The 15,938-nt window shown below is 35.1% G+C and overlaps 1 protein-coding gene across 1 annotated transcript in view; it reads left to right on the top strand.

The window, feature by feature from the left end:
• Positions 1-15,938, top strand: part of RIMS1 (regulating synaptic membrane exocytosis 1) — a gene marked incomplete in the record, with an annotated part of 487,692 nt that overhangs the window by 150,876 nt on the left and 320,878 nt on the right. The window contains 2 exon segments of the mRNA XM_034766209.1: positions 7,029-7,242; positions 9,759-9,770. Coding sequence (XP_034622100.1) covers positions 7,029-7,242; positions 9,759-9,770 — 226 coding nt within the window.

Here is a 15,938-nt window from a genome sequence, read left to right as displayed (position 1 = left end):
CTGCACTAAAAAAATAAAATATATGAAAATGGAACCTTCCAATTACTTACATCACTGCCAGGTTTCATGCAGATCCATGTGTGACATTTTATGCAAATTATTTAATTAGATAATTTGTACATTTAAAAAACCCTTCATTTAGTAAAGTTTTAGCTTGAAGATTGCGTGGATTCACTGATGGTGAAAGACATTAGATAACCATGGTGAGAATGAAGTCTTTTGTTTATCTACAAAGACACAGTTTCCTGCACAGGCTGCCCTGCCGCCATGCCTCCACTCTGCCGTGATGTGGAGGGGGACTTTCTCTAGGGGAAGAAGGGGTAGCTCAGTCGTTGTGACCTAGATAGTTCTTGGCCACTCTTCTGATTCTACCAATTTCTGCCAAAACACGATGTGAATTTGTGATAAGGGAGCTGTAACTTAGTCATAGCTCAAACATATCTCATAGTGGAGCCACCCAACATCATTAAAGGCGAACAACTTTTATTTCCTACTGGTCTGATCTGGATTCATAGTGGTGGGAGGAGGGTCTCAGTTTTGTCAACTCTCCCAATGTTATCATAAGTCTTATGATATTTGGTGTTATACTTAAAGCCTCAGTTCCTGGAGTCATGTGAATATGGGAGAATGTGAACTTTCACTTAAAAAAAAAAAAACTAAGATTTTTGCATCCTCATGTTTGTAGAGAGAAGCTTGAAAATGTGGCCTAAATGAACCCTAAGCACTCAAGAGAAACCAGGATGCAAAACAAACAAAAACCAAACCAATTATTTGACCTAAAATTCATGTAATTTTATAAAAATCTCACAATTTTAGGTTTCTGACTCAGGATTTTTGAACACTTGCAGTTAGTAGTACAGATGACTTTTCATTAGCAGTGTCCTGAGGCTCCCAAGCCCTCAGTTAGTGCTAATGTTAAACCTTAAAAATAATGCACTTTCAATAAAGATGTTTATTAATCCAAGTTCTGACCTCTGACTGAACTTTAACAGGCTCAGGGTTTCCTCACAGGCTGCTTTGTCTACTGCAAGCTTATTTTACAATCAAATGTCACACCCTGATCTTAAAGAGACAGTTCCCATTAGAATAATAGAATATCAGGGTTGGAAGGGACCTCAGGAGGTCATCTAGTCCGGGACCAATCCCCAACTAAATCATCCCAGCCAGGGCTTTGTCAAGCCTGACCTTAGAAACCTCTTGTATCTGAAGAAGTGAGGTTCTTACCCACGAAAACTTATGCTCCCAATACTTCTGTTAGTCTTAAAGGTGCCATAGGACCCTCTGTTGCTTTTTACAGATTCAGACTAACACGGCTACCCCTCTGACACTTAAGGAAGGAGACTCCACCACCTCCCTAAGTAACCCATTCCAGTACTTCACCACCCTCCTAGTAAAAAAGTTTTTCCTAATATCCAACCTAAACCACCTCCACTGCAACTTGAGACCATTACCCCTTGTTCTGTCATCTGCTACCACTGAGAACAGTCTAGATCCGTCCTCTTTGGAACCCCCTTTCAGGTAGTTGAAAGCAGCTATCAAATCCCCCTTCATTCTTCTATTCTGCAGACTAAATAATCCCAGTTCCCTCAGCCTCTCCTCATAAGTCGTGTGCTCCAGCCTAATCATTAAACCAAATACAGGTGATTAAAATATAATACAAATATTAATAATAAATATAACATAAATATATATACAATATGAAACATCCTTTGAATTTCTAAAAATTATAGAAGACAATTTCTTAATTCAAAAAGTGTTGCATCCAAACACAGTGGAATACTATATTAGACCTAATCTTTACCTAATCAGGTGGACCTGATCACTGAACTAAAAATTTATGGTAACTTTAAGTACAAGAGATTGTGACTTGATTACATTTATAATGGACAAATAGACTAAAGTCTAGACCAGTGGTGTATATATTTGATGCAATAAAAGGGCCAGTTTCACAAAGCTGAAAATAATTATGAGCCAAATCAGAAGAAGAATATAATCAGAAAAATGTGAATGAGAACTGAGAATTGTTTAAAAACCCTTTACTAGATGCCCCAAAAGCCACAATCCTGTAATCAAGGAAGAAGGCTGTGTTGGTTAAAAAAATGACCTGATTTAGAGGTAAAGGGAAGGCAGCTATAAAAAATAAAATAAAATAAAGTGGAAGGTGATAGTAATATATATATATATATATATATATAAATACAAAGCTAGGAATGGTAGAAAACTGATAAGGGAAGCAAAGTGTTTGGGTCACATGTAGTCTCTATTCTTAGCATGTGTTAGCTAAGCCCAATCTAAACTTGACTACTTTTCCTACTAAAGACAAACCCTGTGTGGACCAACCCATAGAATGGGACATGATACACACAGTTCTTTGTGAGATAGCAGTGGAATTCTGGGTATCAAGATTGCTGGATTCTACTCCTGGCTTTGAAAGCAGAGTATGATCAAGTAATTAAAGAAAATACACCAGAGCACATAATTTGGCATGTTCATTCTGAAGTAGATCATAGAATTTACCTTCTTGGGCTGATTGCTAAGGCTGATGTAAAATTAAAAATGCTGATAAAGATAGACAAAAAAATCTAACTGATTTTATGAAAAAATTGTGTATGTGTAGGGGGCAAGATACTGCATCTTATTCAGAGCACTGTTTTTTTCACACCATATGTGCTACAGCTGCTGAGCTGTCCTTTGCACTTCTTACAGCAATGCCACTTATGAGAAGACACCTTTTTTTCTAATAAGATGTGACCGCAGCAGAACATAATTTTAGTATAGAAAATTAGATGTTTAAGGTTGTGAGACTCAGTAATTTCAGTTGAACATAAGAGAAGATGTGAAAATGCAATCTTCAGTGCCATCTGCTGGACATATGAAGTGACTAGCTACATATTTCAAAGCTTTTCAAAATATCTAGACATAAATTGATGCAAATTCATGGCATTCTTAGAAAATGTACGCAGAAAAAGCATGGACCATGTCTTTAAGCAAAATGGACCTTTTTGTCACGTTCTGTCTTTTTTTTTTCAATGAGAAACAATGGGTCTTCTTGAAAAGAAACAAAATAAAACAATACATTTGGTGGTTTTCATATCATATGTGCAATGTAGGAGAGATAATGTCACTGTAGAAACTCTTAACCTTTTGAATTTCCTCACTTTTATGTACTTAATTTCTCAGGTTTAGTGCTACTTTAACACAATATTTTTTGTCTTTATTTTTCCCACAAGAATGGGCTGCTGTAATCCTTCTCCATCCCAGTTGAGGGACTTTACGCCTCGTGAACCCATTTACCAGTCAGAAAAGAGCAGAGACTGGTGTGAGATCTTGGCCTTATTAAAGTCTGTAGGAGTTTTGTCCCTGACTTGAATGAGGCAGATCGAGAAGCCACACCTTTGTTTGAGCAGAAGGAGATAAATTCCAAATGTGAATTTTATAAAGTGTGCTCCTGTAGTTCCTATAAAATGAAAAGTGCTCTTCTAACAACATGAATTTCTCATAGGATCTATCCTTGGAATGAGCCAATAAAGTAATCCAAAACAAGAATTGCAGTTGATGCATCATATGTGCCCACAATTCTGAACCCACTTAAGTGAGCACTGTGTTGATATGAAACAAAAACAAATATGAAACTTTTCTACTACACAGGCAAAACACATTACTTTAAACCTTAACTTAAAAAAAAAATCTAACCTTTTTCCTCACCGAGAGTTAGATTGATTTTTTTTCAGTGAGTCTGCATTTTGTACCCTCAGTAATTTTTATATTTTTTCTGTCTGTATGAAGCTTCTGAATTTTTTTATGTTCGGAATTGTGTATTTTTTCATGCTAATCTGACTTGGTAACTGATGAACAAATAAATACCCTTTGGGATGAAACCAAGCATAGGGGGAAGTTTCAAAGCAAAAGTAAAAGCGAGACCATTAGGAGTGAAAATGAAGGGATATAATGAATCCAAACTCTGTCTATCATGGTCACTGCCATATGATAACAAATACTGCCCCCCCTCCAATAAAAAATAATTCAATTTAGGACAAACTAATCAGTCAAGCTGGTAGAATTTTTTTGACCAAAATATTTTTCCTTTGGAAAATATTGTTTTGTCAAAATCTATGGAAAATGTCAATTTCAACAAACTGTTTTGGTTTTCCAACAACAGAATTTGAAATGAAAGTTTTTGTTTCATATCAACATTTGAAAACTAATTTTTTTGCTACACATACTTAATAGAAAAGGAGCAGGGCAAAGATCTTAAGACAAAAACAGATGTACTGTACTCTCTGCAATCAGTTCTTTCCTGCTTCACTATATAACCCAAGTTTGGCAATACCAGGCCAGTGTGTAGTGGAGGAAAAAATTAATTAGTTTCCATGCTATCATTCCATCCTAGAACAAAATGTACCAAGATATCCATCAGGAATTTTGTTGCAGCAAAACTAGTCTAGTCACAAATTAAATAACATTAAGCAAAATTCCTGATGGATACATTCTGTGTAATAATTGATTTACCTATGGTACTCTTAAAATTATTTGAATATTTAAATTGGTTATTTTACATATTCCTTAACATTTTTAATAGTTCCCATTAGAAAGCTATATGGGAGCAGATGGCATTAGTTGTCTAATAAAAGTAGTTATATACCAGGGGTGAAATCCAATAATGTAGCCAGTAGTAGTATTGTTTTTCAGTATTTTGCCTAATTCTCTTGACCCATTTTTCTCTTATCTAATCCGACATTGCAAATGTTGCTTAAGCGGTTTAGCAAAAATAAGACTTTGGTGCTACAGCCAGCTTTTTCATTAACACAAAACACTTAGGATAGTGTATAATGCTTATAGAGAGGGAAAAGAGAAAATTAGGATAACTTTGCCTCTTTTCTTCTGTTTCTTTATTAGAATGGTGTCCTAACAAGGTGACTATTATTAGTGTAATTGCTGATTGATTTATTCCTGAATCCCATGTTTCACTTACCCTCATATGGGAAAAACGAGGACAGAGAACATCATTCTTTGCTTACTATTAGAATTGGTCAAGTACTGGAACAAAAAATGTTCCAGTATTCCCTAAGTATTAAGGCTTCCATTCAGTTCATTCTTCTTCAGCCTTTTTACTATTTGAAACCAATGAAGCTTCAAACTAGACTGCGTGGTTTGGTCACATACATTGATGTTAATTATTTAACTATTATTAATTTATTTAATTACGAACAACCATTTCTAACACCAAATATATGTATTTTATCATGAATTCCAGCGGCCAATCTATTAGTTAATTGGATTATGAATTGCAAAGCTTGAATAGCATCTAAAAAAGAAAAATATCCAACTAGTTTAAAGAATCTTTGGGGGAAGTTTGAATTGATTGTTACTAGTTAAGATTAAGTTCTATTTGTATCTCAAAAAATGGCACTCAAATATCGAGCTCCCACAAGAGGAAAATATTTATAACTAAAATCTGTTAAAGGGCGTGATTCTCAAAGCTAGTATAAAGTAGCCAGCTCAAAGCAGGAGGAAATGATGAAGAGCATAATCAAGGCTTTCATGGACAGACAAATGTACTTACATAATGTATTAATTTCAAGATGTCCTGTTTCTATTAATAAGATATTTAGTTTTTCATGTTTTATAATATATAAGGAGATATATATTTAAAACAGTATAAATATGTGAAAATGTTGCATGTGGTCTATACATAAGGATGGTGAGGTGTATATCTTTTATAAATGTCTCTCTGTATTGTGCTCTCACACATATGGGATCTATAACTTCCATGCTAGTTGTAATAGACAGAAAGCCAGAGGTCAGACAGGAAAAAATAAGTAGTGGTGATGTCTTGGTTCCCACTATGAAACATTTTCCTACTTGTGGCAGCTAAATGTGCCACTACTCACAGTAGATGGTGTAGATGTTCGTTCTTGTACGGTTTGATCAGCTAACAATGTTGAAGTTCAAATTGTCATAATTAAGCTTCAGTCACCATCTCATTCAGATCAATAGAAGTCCTTACTTTTCTCAAAGCTATTTATTATTTAAGGAGATTTGCAGACTCAAAAAGACACCACTGTGTTTATTTTCATATGGTTCACATTTTGAAGGTTACCTTCACCACCATAAGGGTTGTGATTACATTTTTTTTAAATGAAGAATTTAGATTCTAGAACAAAATTGGAAACAACCAAGGAAAAACTGCTTGTTTATAGAACCACTGCTAACTGGCCTAATCTGGCACCTGAAAACTGGAATATATGGTACACTCTATAACATCCATGTAATTTCATGTGGATTTATGCAAAGCATGAAATCTCATGTCAGAATTCTAGGTACACTGTGAAGGAAGAGCCCTGCAATTACACTGAAAGAGACCACTGTAGTAAGAGCCAGAGTGTAATCTTTAGTAAGTCCATATACCTCTGGTATCAATACTGCAGGCATTTTTTATTTTATTTGACACTGGTCTGGCTGTTTATGTTAAAATATGTGCATTTCTCTTGGGGAATTTTTTCTTGGTTTTAGAGATGATGGTGGAATGTTTGTTGAAATCTTTAAGTTATGGTCTTTAGTTGTTCCATAGCAGTCTAACCTTTTAAACTGAACTTGCAACACGCATCCTAATTATAACCTATGGACACTAGTGCAATGTAAATAAATAAATAATAATAGATGAAACTTTGCTCAAGCAAATATTGATATTTTTAGCTTTGATTTCATACTTGTTAGATACTTTTACATCTGACTAGGGTTTTTTGGTGAACTGTAACTGTATATTTGAAATTGGTATTAGTCATGTAAAATGATTCGCCTGACATCTTTTAAATAATTATCTTTTGACCATTTTCTCCTGTTAGTTTATGCCTATGATTTTTTATGTGAATTTTAAAGCTGGTGGGGCAGTCTTTCAAGTTCAACTTGTATTTGATATTGTGTATTTTATTTGTTGTAAAAGTGCCTAGAATGTTAGATGCTATTGTAAATCAAAACACAAATAGTTTGACTTGTTATTGTTATAAACTGTTTTCTCTTCTGTGCAGGAGGTTGCATCAACAATTTGAAAGTTATAAAGAGCAAGTAAGAAAAATAGGTGAAGAATCCCGCCGCTACCAGGGAGAGCACAAGGATGATGCACCAACGTGCGGAATCTGTCTTAAAACAAAGTTTGCTGATGGCTGTGGCCATTTATGCTCTTACTGCCGGACCAAGTTTTGTGCCCGATGTGGAGGTCGTGTTTCTCTACGATCAAACAATGTAAGTTTTCTACTGTATAGTTTTTATTGCAAATATTGATACATTCAAACCTACAAATTGTTCCTCACTTATCTTACTTTAGCATCTCTTCCATCCATCATTTCATTTTGATCCTTTCTAAGGTGGGGTTTCTGTGGTGGTAGGTAACAAGTCAAAACAATGTATTCCAAAAGTATGGAGATTTAATACACTAAGTGTATTAGTTTTAGTTTAGTTTTAATTTAGTTTAGTTTTAAATTGTAGTGGTCTTGTAAGTTACCATGGACTAGATTCCCTCTCATGGAGTTAATTCCTGATCCTTCTGTCAGGCAGGTGGGGTGTGTGCCCTCTTTTCCACCTGTATAGAATGAGCTGGAGAGCTTGGCCCCAAACCTTTAGGTTTCCCAGGGATCTATATGGAAGCCTTCTAGCCGGCAATTCCCTTTTCTCTGGCATCATAGATCCATTGGTGGCTAACTATCTCACTCATTCATGAGAGTTGAGATATATATGTAGAAGACCACTGCCACATGCTGATTTTAGGGGGATATCCTGGCCCCATAATATGCTCTAAAATGTTTAAATAGTCTTTCATCTTATCAACGGATATGTTAACTATTGTGAGACCTAGTCCAGCTTCCCAGATGCTGTATCAAGGCACTAGAATCTTTGACAGTGTCCTAAATATATTTGAAGCTCCCTTTTTCTATATGAACTCAATTCAAAAATTTACAAGAAACAAAATACATAATACAGCTAATCCCTTCTACAACTGAACAATTGTTGTGCACTTTTCCTCTTCTCTGAACTAGAATTTATTTTATTAAGGATCTTTTGAAATTCGGGTTTTAAAAAAATTAAAAATGCAGAAACAGCCTATTTCAGAGTTATACCTTGAATATGTTATACTCTTAGTATACCCGTTTAACTGCCAATAACCCTACTTGGAGTTAAATGCACTTTTTGAAAGAAGAATGCAGCTGCATATATGACCTGCTGAATATGTTCAGAGTTTTAAAACTGTGTGTGTGCACCACATCCTATCACCTGCAGGTGGTATCATTAGAACAAGTTATATAGGAAAAACTAGTTTACTTTGGTATTTTAGGTAATATTAGGCAGTGCAAGATGTATAACACAGCTTATTCAGAAGAACTTGAACATGTTTTAATTATTCCTTATCTAATATTTCTGGTCACACATCAACATTGGTCCAAAATTTGTTCCTGATATAACATTAACTTCAGTAGTATTGCACCACGCATAAATTTGGTTTACTGTATTTAAAATAAAGCCAAGGGGTGTGACTTAAAACCAAAGACATTCAGAATTAAGGTTTAAACTACTTCCTGAATTTTTCTTGTTGTGCTTAGTCGTTGCAGTAATTATCATTCTTTTTTAGACCTTTAGAACAGTGGTGGTTTCTATTAGTTTTGCAAAATTCTGTACTATTGTCACACAAGGCAAGGACAGGAGAGAAAAACCAATAATTTTTTAACTAATATCAACATTGTTATCAGGGTAAATGTGAGTTAGAATATTTTTGTATCTGGTCTGGGAAATGTTCATGATGGTTTTGCAAGGCTGTTACCAATTAAGTATAGTAAATTGCAGTACCTAGGCACAATAAAGAAAGTCAGCCCACAACAGAGACTTCAAGCATTCAATATAAAATAACCTATTTTTGATTGATAGGACCCCATCCATGCTGGAAAAGCAACAGACTCATCAATCTGGTTACATAGTTGTCCTCTTACCCAGTTATGAAACCGTTACAATTTGTTTTGTGCACATGACCTAGTGTTGTTATTACTGGGGCAGATGACTGGACTAAAGCCTTGGAAATGGCTAGAGCTTTAGTCCAGTTATGGAACATGGCTAAGGCCTGGCCATGTTACAGATTTTAACCATGTTGTAACTGGGTCAAGACACATCAGTGTTATAGCTTATCTAATAGTTGTTTTTGTAGTATAGCTCTAAAACCAATTAACTTCCAATTTTTGACTCACTTAAAACTTTAAAATGGTAAAATTGTCCTATTTAAAATAAATAAATAAAATAAAAAGACCCCCCTGATGTCATAACTGGGTTAAGACCTTGTCTAGTATGTTGACTTGACACGTTTCTAGGAGAGGAAGTGTTAAGTTATGGACTCTTGAAAACAAGCAACCTGTGATGAAAACACAAATACATAACTACAGGGCCCTATTAGGTGCCCTTAAAACATTTAGAAAGTGTTTCTCATGGCAAAACTGACATATTAATTGTTAATATTTCCATTCTTCTTTGACTTCTCCATTCTTTGCTACAATCTTTCATGCTTCTATGGGTCTATGTTAGAATATATATATTTTTGGACATGTAGTACTATAAATATTTTTATTTACAAATGCTATATATTTTTTTTAATTCTTACATTTTTAACTCTTTATAGAGACACTTACTAGAATTGCCTTTCTTTGAAATCTGCCTAAAATCTTTTTCTCTTCCTGTTTCTTTTTTGTCTTTACTCTGCTTCCTTGGATGCTTTCCCAAAGGAGGACAAAGTGGTTAGAATCCATGCTTTCTTTTATCATTTATTATTATAATGTTGTTAGTAAAGTAAATGTGAAGTATATTAATGTTAATTATTGAACTGAAATTTTAAAATAATCTTTTGCAAAAAAACAAAAAACAAACAAACCCCAAAACAAAACAACAACAAAAAACCCAAGACCATTCCTGGTTTGTGTGCAGTTGCCAAAATTAGGATAATCAAACAAATTCATTAAAACCTGTGGGCAGTGATCAATCTCTATAGTTCTAAAGAGTTCAAGAAAAGAGCAGGAGATGATAAAATGTAATAAAGAGCTTATTTCAGTAGATATGAGTACAATTACAACCTGACTTTTGATTTTTCTGATACAAGGTCCTTCCATCTGCCTTCAGGAAATCTAGTTTATTTTTTTAAAAATATTTTTAATTTGATATATATCATTTGCTGTGTCTTAACTCTTGCTGCAGCAAAAATTCAGTTGACTTCTAATTCATGGGAAGTCAGCCTTTTGATTTTACATCTGAAGTATTTTCATCATGCTGATGCTGGCAAAAGATACTGCCTAAAAATGGGCAAAAGTATAGTGGATGGTGCTTCATGAATCCCATGTGAATAAGGCAAATCATACATTTTGGAAAGTGGAAAAGTTGTGGAATGGTCTGATTCATTATTGAAATGTGCAACAAGGCCTATGCATTTTCTGAGATAGGACCACTGTGCAGCATTTCTGGGTCAAATAAGTATGTTTATGTGGAGCAAGCAGAACTCTGTGTTCAGTAAGTGGCTGCTCATCCAGCTATGCATTCTCTGCACTGGAGGAAATAGTGGATGGATGTGGGAGAAAGAGCAGGTGTGTTTTTCTTAGCTTCCGTTCCCAGCCAGACAGATGTAGTACAGAGCCAGGATCCAAGCCCAGAGGCATCACTCCAGACTTTTACCTTAGCATATCAGGCAATGGGAATTAGCAAGCTTTCTTCAGTCATCTGAACAGCAAAAGGTGCTGGAGGCCTGACAGCCAAGCATAGCGTTACCCATCCCTGACTTGCAGGCAGCAATGCTATAACTGTGTCAGGGAATGGCAATATTTCATCCTGCAGAGGTCAGAGCACAGGCCTAATTTGAGACTAAGGCTGCACCCCCACAGGAGAAGCATACCTTCCATGGGAACTGCACTCTGTATTATTAGGATTGCTGTTAGCATATTTACGCTTTTATATATATATATTTATATATATATATGGAACATCATAGTATGGGAGTGAATCGAACGTGTCCTTGATATTGCTTAACATATATGCATGCAGTACACATTATTATATCTCTAGATTTTGATTTGCACAGGCATTTTTGGCAAGTTGCCATCAAATCCTGGGAACTGGTCCCTCCAACCAGCCTCAGGTTCCTCCCCACTCCAAAGAGATACTCTCCTGTGTACTTTACGTGGGCTTTCATAATGACTGTGAATTATGACATTATAACTTTATTGCATAGTTGGACACTTCACTGTATAGCATATTTGGCACTCTGTACAAAGTGGTGAATTGAGCTGTGGGGCTTTCTGATCTTTCCAGTTCTAATAATCTAACTGATTTGGGGTGGGGGGAAAAGCTCCCCATGCAGTACTGATCTGTCTCTAAATCAATACAGCATTGATTAATTCTACTTGGTGTATTAACAGGGGATAGCTGTTACTGCAAAAGCACTCGATGATGTGAGGAATGTGGAGACAGCAAATACATTACACCTCTACCCTGATATAACGCTGTCCTCAGGAGCCAAAAAATCTTACTGCCTTATAGGTGAAACCGCATTATATTGAACTTGCTTTGATCCGCCAGAGTGCTCAGCCCCCCTTCTCTCCCCCCCCCCGAGCACTGCTTTACTGCGTTATATCCGAATTCGTGTTATATCTGGTCACGTTATATCGGGGTAGAGGGTAGTATTTTTTTTTGTTAATAATGCTTGCTTCTTTTAAAACTGATATATTTTAGGATGAATTTAAAAGTAAAAACTGAGTAAAAATAACTGGATGTCCTTTTACAAGGAACACAATTGGCTGCATTTATTTAAATCAATGTTCAGTAGCTCAGAGTTCTTGTCTAATTCACATATTAGGTCCAGTCTTGCAGACTTTATTCAATCTTAATAGGAGTATAACCTGAGTAAGGACTTACTTATGACTCAGGACTGGGCATGTTGTTTCCACTCAGCTTTTTTACACCACCATTTAATTACATTACTTCTAATTCAGGATGATCAGGTTAAATTTTTTAAAGAATGAAGTGGTCCAGGTAAAAGAGGGTTTCTCCTGCCCAGCATGTACTTGTATAACTGTCCACATAGGGGGATGGGTCAGCATCCTCACAATGACCTGCTCTGAGGCTGCTGCAAAATCTCTTCAAGTCTCTCTACCACTTAAAGAGGTACCCACCTTCCTCAAGCAAGCCAGACAACAGGCCTCCCACTTAATGTGCAATGTGGTCAGTTGCATTACTTTTAATCCAGAATGATCAGGTTAAATTTTTTAAACAATGCAATGTAGATCACTTGTTGATTAAGGAAAAACATAGGCATCAATATTTTCATTTGGCAGATTTTTTTTTAGTGACTAAAACTTGGTTTTGAAATTATAGGACAGAACTTCCTATTGACTAGGACTGTCAAGCGATAAAAAAAAATCACAATTAATCACGCGATTAAAAAAATTAATCACGATTAATTGTGCTGTTGAACAATAATAGAATGCCATTTATTTAAATATTTGTGGATGTTTTCTACATTTTCAAATATATTGATTTCAATTACAACACAATACAAAGTGTACAGTGCTCACTTTCTATTTATTTTTTATTACAAGTATCTGCACTGTAAAAGAAATAGTATTTTTCAATTCACCTAATACAAGTACTGTAGTGCAAACTCTATCATGAAAGTCGAACTTACAAATGTAGAATTATGTACAAAAAAACTGCATTCAAACATAAAACAATGTAAAACTTTAGAGCCTGCAAGTCCACTCAGTCCTACTTCTTGTTAAGCCAATCGCTCAGACAAACAAGTTTGCTTACATTTGCAGGAGATAATACTGCCCAGTTCTTGTTTACAATGTCACTTGACAGTGAGAACAGGCGTTTGCATGCCACTGTTGTAGCTGGAATCGCAAGATATCTACATGCCAGATGCACTAAAGATTCATATGTCCCTTCATGCTTCAACCATCATTCCATGCTGATGATGGGTTCTGCTCGATAACGATTCAAAGCAGAGTGGACCAATGCATGTTCATTTTCATCATCTGAGTCACATGCCACCAACAGAAGCTTGATTTTCTTTTTTGGTGGTTCGGATTCTGCATCTGAGTGTTGCTCTTTTAAGATTTCTGAAAGCATGCTCCACACATCATCCATCTCAGATTTTGGAAGGCACTTCAGATTCTTAAACCTTGGGTAGAGTGCTGTAGCTATTTTTAGAAATCTCACATTGGTACCTTCTTTGCATTTTGTTAAATCTTCTGTGAAAGTGTTCTTAAAATGAACATGTGCTGGGTCATCATCTGAGACTGCTATAACATGAAATATATGGCAGAAAGTGGGTAAAACAGAACCAGAGACATACAGTTCTTCCCCAAGGAGTTCAGTCACAAATTTAATTAACACATTTTTTTAACAAGCGTCATCAGCATGGAAGCATGTCTTCTGGAATGGTGACCGAAGCATCAAGGGACATATGAATGTTTAGCATATCTGGCATGTAAATACCTTGCAACGCCAGCTACAAAAGTGCCATGCAAATGCCTGTCCTCACTTTCAGATGACATTGTAAATAAGAAGCAGGCAGCAGTATCTCCTGTAAATGTAAACAAACTTATTTGTCCTAGCGATTGACTGAACAAGAAGTAGGAGTGACTGGACTTGTAGGCTTAAGTTTTACATTGTTTTGTTTTTGAGTGCAGTTATGTAACCAAAAAAAAAAGACATTTGTAAGTTACACTTTCATGATGAAAAGATTGCAGTGCTTGTATGAAGTGAACTGAAAAATACCATTTCTTTTCATCATTTTTACAATGCAAATATTTGTAATAAAAATAACAATATAAAGTGAGCACTGTACACTTTGTATTCTGTGTTGTAATAGAAATCAATATATTTGAAAATGTAGAAAAACATCCAAAAATATATAATAAATTTCAATAGGTATTCTATTGTTTAACGGTGCAATTAATCATGATTAATTGTTTTGAGTTAATCGTGTGAGTTAACTGCGATTAGTTGACAGCCCTACTATTGGCATACATTTTTTTCTCCATATTTACAGCAGTATGTTGTATCTGAAAATGTTAAACCCCCTTGTAATGGGATTTAGGAGTTCCCAGCCTTCTATATTGCCATCAATATTTTATGATTTCCAGTGCACTTGGTAGGATGAATAAGGAGCTGCTGGTGTGTTGAGGTGGTTAATGAGGCATAAACTTTACCTTTATCTTTATAATGATATATTAAACAATGTAAGGTCTAACTTTTTAATATATATCCAGAAATTCATTTTTAATAAGCGTTCCTGCATACATTATTATGGGATAGAGCAGATTGCAGCTATAAATGTGAAAAACTTTCTTCATATGTTTACAGATAGACTACATTTAATGGATGCAGATGAAAGGGACAGCCCAAGCTTAAAATAAGACATGTGCAATACAGTAGTAATAGTAATAATATTTGGGTTTAGCACATAGAAACTAGTGATTGTATGGTCTATGAACAAAGTGCCAATGTTTTACTTTTTTCCATATTACCATACTATTCAAGAACAGTGTTTATTCATTTTAGCAATACATTCAACATATGGGTGACTTTTAGCAATGCATTCACCATATGGGTGACTTATATCTAAAAGATGAAATTTGAGCAGTGTTGCATATACCTTACAAGAAATAATGATACTTATAATAGATGGCTTTTACATGTGAAAAGAACCTACAGAAGAGGTGGTGTGAGGAGTTTTGGTAAGAGAGGGATGGGGCATGTTGATCTTATGAGAAAAAATTGATATCCTGTTCTTTAACTATTTTCTTTCCCATTGATAAATCTGTTTCTTTTCATGCAGTTAGTTCCATAGTTATCCTTTCTTGTTTCTCACCTCAAGAAACCAATTTATCATCCTTACTTAACCTGCATAACTCTTATGCAAATACACACTAATTATTTCAATATATACTTAAGGGGATATTAAGTGCATTTATTAATAGATTTTAGTTTATATGCTTTTCCTCTGCATTGTTTGTTATATCCTCTTAGAAGTTTGAATATAAAATTTGTTCTCCTGTTCCTTTTGATATTTTTCGTTGGCATACTTTGCATATTGTATTTGAAGTTTTCCTGTTTCTTCTGGAGCACGAGTCCTTTATGTCTCAGTTTCATTTACTTCCTGATATTACCTAACCACCTGCTTAAGAGAAGGAGGAGCAACCCTGCTGAGCATGCTCAGTTCACTTCTTCCCCAAGCTGTAACCTGTGATGTCAATAGCCCGAGTAAGGCGCTTTTTACCTGACACAGATGATTTCATCCTCCATACAGCTGTGCTGGCCACTGCTGGATGTAAGGAATCTGTGTCACATAAATGGCTGGAGCTCCCTGGAGCAAAGAGGAACTGAAAGTATATTGTGACTCTTTGATGGTGTAAATGCTTTCCCAAAATATCCTTCGTGATATTTTTTGCAAAATCAAATTATTGTATTTCTCCTTTATAACCACATGATTATAAATGTCTTAGCTAGCTCTTGTTCCTTCTCTACTTAAGGAAACAGATGCATTTTAATGTTCAAAAGAAATCTTCCATGAGAGGATAGATTTTCCTGGAATCAGGTTCTAATTTGCTCATCATTTACTCTTAATAAATCTGATCACTTGATACTTATAACTACTGAAATTTTCTGAAAGGAAAATTAAAATAAAACAAAAAGTGATAATCAATTTTGACCATTCAGATAACTTTTCACAATCAACCCACAGAGTTAAAATAAAATCTCAAAAATACTTCCTAATAACAAAAAAACTATAAACTTGCAATCTGCTCATGGTTATTATGATTACAGAAAAAGAGACTAAATTAATCAGATAAATGATTCATTAAAAGTAATTTGCTCAGTTGTAATGATAATACTGATATTTTCTCTAATTTTTT

The sequence above is a fragment of the Trachemys scripta genome, chromosome 3 (assembly GCF_013100865.1).
Source record: "Trachemys scripta elegans isolate TJP31775 chromosome 3, CAS_Tse_1.0, whole genome shotgun sequence".
NCBI lineage: Eukaryota > Metazoa > Chordata > Testudines > Emydidae > Trachemys > Trachemys scripta.
Note: the sequence above shows the minus strand (reverse complement) of the source record. Positions and strands in the feature narration are given on the sequence as shown.